This window comes from Fukomys damarensis, unplaced genomic scaffold (assembly GCF_012274545.1).
Source record: "Fukomys damarensis isolate Sample0158 unplaced genomic scaffold, DMR_v1.0_HiC HiC_scaffold_36, whole genome shotgun sequence".
NCBI classification, from domain to species: domain Eukaryota; kingdom Metazoa; phylum Chordata; class Mammalia; order Rodentia; family Bathyergidae; genus Fukomys; species Fukomys damarensis.
In genome coordinates, this window is record NW_022900948.1 from 45,462,233 (window position 1) to 45,466,469 (window position 4,237).

The 4,237-nt window shown below is 57.4% G+C and overlaps 1 protein-coding gene across 1 annotated transcript in view; it reads left to right on the top strand.

Annotated features, from left to right (window-relative positions):
- The window catches only part of Plpp7 (phospholipid phosphatase 7 (inactive)), a 5,383-nt gene extending 1,152 nt beyond the window's left edge, over window positions 1-4,231 (top strand). The window contains exon 2 of the mRNA XM_033759261.1: window positions 3,829-4,231. Within this exon, the coding sequence (XP_033615152.1) occupies window positions 3,829-4,193 (365 nt within the window). The 3' untranslated portion in view covers window positions 4,194-4,231. The remainder of the gene's footprint in view (window positions 1-3,828) is intronic.
- Window positions 4,232-4,237: the final 6 nt, after the last annotated feature.

Below are 4,237 nucleotides of genomic sequence, written 5' to 3' on the forward strand. Positions count from 1 at the left end.
CCCCCCCCCCCCCCCCCCACAGCCCTGCCCTCTGCCAGCAGCCACGTGGGACCCGCCTGGAAGGCAAGCTGTCCCCTCCGCTAGAGGTGGCACTCAGCCCTCATCCAGCCAACCCCTGACCTCAGCTCCCACCCTTGTCTGCCTGGCCATCGCTTGGGGACTGGGCAGGGTCTGGAGCAGAGAGAAACACGCAGTGTCTGAGGTCCACAGCAGGCACAGGCTGGGCCTTGGGAGCTGCGGGGAGCTGAGAGATCGTGCAGAAGAAAGACTTGGGGCCCTTGGGGAGGGGTGGCTGGCTCTGTCCCCGCCATCGGCGATCTTGTCCTTGTTATTAAATTGTCAACACTGCATTACTCATTATTTTATCCCTGGTGGAGTCCCAGGGCCTGGGGCCCTGTCCTCCCCATTTTACAAATCTGAGGAATCTGAGGTTCCAGTGGTTCGTGGTGGCGCACGCCTGTCATCCCAGCACTCGGGAGGCTGAGGCAGGAGGATTGCCAGGATTTCAACGCCAGCCTGGGCTCCATAGTGAGTTCAAGGCCTGAACTACACACGAGACCCTGTCTCAAAAACAGAAAAGGGAATCTGAGTTTCCTACCCATAATCAGCCAGGCCTGACTTAGAGTGTGTGGAGGCTCTTACTGGGTCCCGCTGTTAGGTACACAGGCCTCTGCTGTTTCCAGGGCGTGCCAGGGCCCTGGGTGAGAGGGACAGAGCAGGTGGCCAAGGTCCTGGCTGAGACCTTCCGGGGCAGAACCCTCTCCTGTTACCCGAAGGAAAACTGAGGCTCCGGAGGGCGGTATTGGGCCTGCATCAGAGGATGGGGTGGCCATGCTCCCAGGCCGCCAGCTCCTTCCTGCTTCCCCGAAGGAGAACCAAGGGCTGGAATTTGGTGAGCATCTCCGGTGTGCTTCACCCGAAGCCCAACAGCTCAGTGCAATTGTTAGAGGGGGAGACTGAGGCACAGAGCAATGGCACACCCAGGGTGGTGCCCTGACAGGGATGGAACCAGGTTAGAAATGGGCAGGACTCTGGCTCTGCTCCACATCTTTCCAAGGAGGGCTGTTTGGGAGCCCAGACAGTGAGGAGCAGAGGAGAAAGCAGGTGTACCTTCAAGGGGATGAGCTCCCCATCATAGGAGGCACGCAAGGTAGCTGCCCTCACACACAACTAAAATAGCTCCACTTTATTCTGATTTTCTTATATACACGAACATTTGCATTTCAGAAATATTCCCCTGCCCCAGACATTTAAATATTTGCAACTCTGCTGTTAGGATGAGGGCTCTGAGGGCCCCTCCCAGCAGTGTGCTGGGGCACAGAAGCGCTCACTCTAAGGCAGGAACAACACCCAAGATGCCTCTCTCTGTCGATACCTTTACCTCTTCAAGAAACTCATTTACTGAATTTCATTTTTTAAAAGACTTATTGTTTACATTTCACAATTAGATTTTTGTTTTTATATTTTGAGACAGGGTCTCACTTTGTAGCCCAGGCCGGCCTCGAACTCTGGGGATCCCCCTGCCTCAGCCTCCCGACTGCTGGGATCACAGGCGTGTGCCACCACACCTGCAAGGGGAAATTTTTAAATACAAAACTGAGGTTGAAACCACAACCCTGGGCCCATCAGGACCGACAAGGATGGCTTCAGGCCAGGGTGAGCACTGGCTGGGCCACTGACCTTGGAGTGCTTTTGCCTAAGGTCATGGCGGTGCTCCGGGAGCCTGAGGCCCTGGCTGCTCTTGTGCTGTTCCCATCACACAGTGGGAGAAGAACCTGCCTTCCTCCCTACCCTCGGACTTTGTTTACTCTCCTTTTTAGGGTTGACGTGGGCGGCTCTGTTTTATTTCTGCTCCCGCCCGGCACACGCTGATGGCTGAGGTCTTGGGCCAGAGCACACACATCATACACTGCAGTCCTGCCACACTTCCTGGGCTTTACACTGCCAGAGAGTGTGCAAGTGTTGGGCCTAAACCAGCGCTCCGAAGGCTGAGGCAGGAGGGCCAAGAGTTTGGGTCAAGCCTAAGCGACGTAGCAAGGTTCTTGGCCTGGATTCCGGTCGCACGGGAGGTGGAGGCCCTGTGTTCCTGCCTGCGGCTGTGCCCAGAGTCTTGGGGAAGAGATCCTTCCACTGACACCTGCTCTTGCCACCTGGGAGCCACGCTGGAAAAGCTGTGCCCGGTGCCTCCCCAGGCCAGGCGAGGCCTTGGGAGAGGGCGCCTGGCCTGGGAGTCAGTCAGCTGCCTCCCCGCTGCCCGGAGAGCCAGGGTTCCTGGGGTCAGGGCGCCCTCCTGCCCGGGGCCCAGCTGTCACCAGCCCTCTCTCTGGGGGCCGTGACCTCCCCGGGCCCCACATGGCTCTGACACTGGGCTGGGCTCAGCGGCTCACAAGCTGGCCGGACACCTCGGGCAGGAGGGCTCCAGGCAGGGCCACGCAGTGTGGTCACACACGCCAGCTTCGTGTGTGCTGCACTCAGGCCGGCTGTTACCTCTGAGGGGCAGGGGCAGAGTGCCTGAGACTCAGGTTTTGCAGATGCCCTGCAGCATCCTCTTCCTCTCTCCTCCCACTGGTTTATTTAATTCTTTCGGTACTGGGGATAGAATTTAGGACCTTGAGCTTTCGAGGCAGGTGCGGTGCCACTGAGCTAAATCCCCAGCTCAGTTTATTTATTTTTGCGGCAGGGTGTTGCTATGTAGCCCGGGCTGGCCTCAGACTCCTAGCGACCCTCCTGCCTCAGCCTCCTGAGTCCTGGGGTTATAGGCGTGGGCCACCACGCTCAGCTCATTATCTTTTCTCATTTCTGGGATAGAGCAGCCATGGAGAAGCCAGCCACACTGATGCACACTGAGCTTTGTAAGAAGCCTCCTAACTCAGGCTGAGTTTTGTTTTTTTTAGTACTGGGCACTGAACCCAGGACTTTTACACTGATCTACATCGCTGGCCCTTTTTAATTTTAAATTTAAACTTTGAAAAAAATTTTTAATTTCAAGATAATGTTTTATTAAATCACGAAGTTGCCTGGGCTGGGCTTAAATTTGAGATCCTCTTGCCTCAGCCTCCCAGAGTGCCGGGATTACAGTGTTTGCCACCAATAATGATTCCTCACCCTATCCAGCCTGTCTGGTGGGCCTTGCATTTGAGGGGGCCACTGGGGTGATGGTCAGTCCTACCTAGGGGACAAGTAGCCACATTTGGGAGGAAAATCAAGAGACTTGTTGCATAGCTGCCATCTGCATTATTGGGGTCATCTTTGCTGCCCCCACAGAGGGCCCTGTAGGTGCTATGGCTGCACAGGGAGCTTCCATGCAATCCCCCAACTCCACCGCTAAGGAAGCACCCAGAAGAACTGAAAGTACAATTATACACCAGTGTCCACAGCAGCAGCAGCATTAACACTGGGCCCCACTGGAAACAGCCCAGTCTCCACCCATGGGCAGACACACTGTGGCATGTCTGTTCAGGGAAATACTACTCAGCCCGAAAAAGGGAATGGTCCTGACCCATGTGCAACATGGGTGAACCTTGAAATATTAGGACAAAGGCAGGAAGCCAAGGCAAAAGGCCAGTTACTCTCCGCTCCCGTTTGTATGAAATGCGCAGAAAAGGAAGCAGACTGGTGGTTGACAGGGCCTGGGGCAGGGTGGATGGGACTGGGTGCCTCATGGGGACAGGGTTTCCCTGGAGGGCGATAGAATGTCACAGGTTCCAGCCTTCCCGGTGGTGGGAATGCATGAGCAAAGGCCCTGAGGTGGGTCCGAGTGGCAGAGCAGTAGGAGGGCGCTGTGAGGTCGGGGTGGGGGGGGACTGATGGCTGCTGTCTCCCCTACAGCTCTGCTCCTGGACATCATGACCGTAGCGGGCGTGCAGAAGCTCATCAAGCGGCGCGGGCCCTACGAGACCAGCCCGAGCCTGCTGGACCAGCTCACCATGGATGTCTACGCCTTCCCGGCCGGGCACGCCAGCCGCGCTGCCATGGTGTCCAAGTTCTTCCTCAGCCACCTGGTACTGGCGGTGCCGCTGCGCGTGCTGCTGGTGCTGTGGGCCCTGTGTGTGGGGCTGTCGCGGGTCATGACCGGCCGTCACCACGTCACCGACGTCCTCTCGGGCTTCGCCATCGGCTACTTCCAGTTCCGCCTGGTGGAGCTGGTCTGGATGTCCTCCAACACCTGCCAGATGCTCATCTCCGCCTGGTGAGGCTCCGCCTGGGGACAGCGCGCGGCCAGGTGGGGGTTCGGATC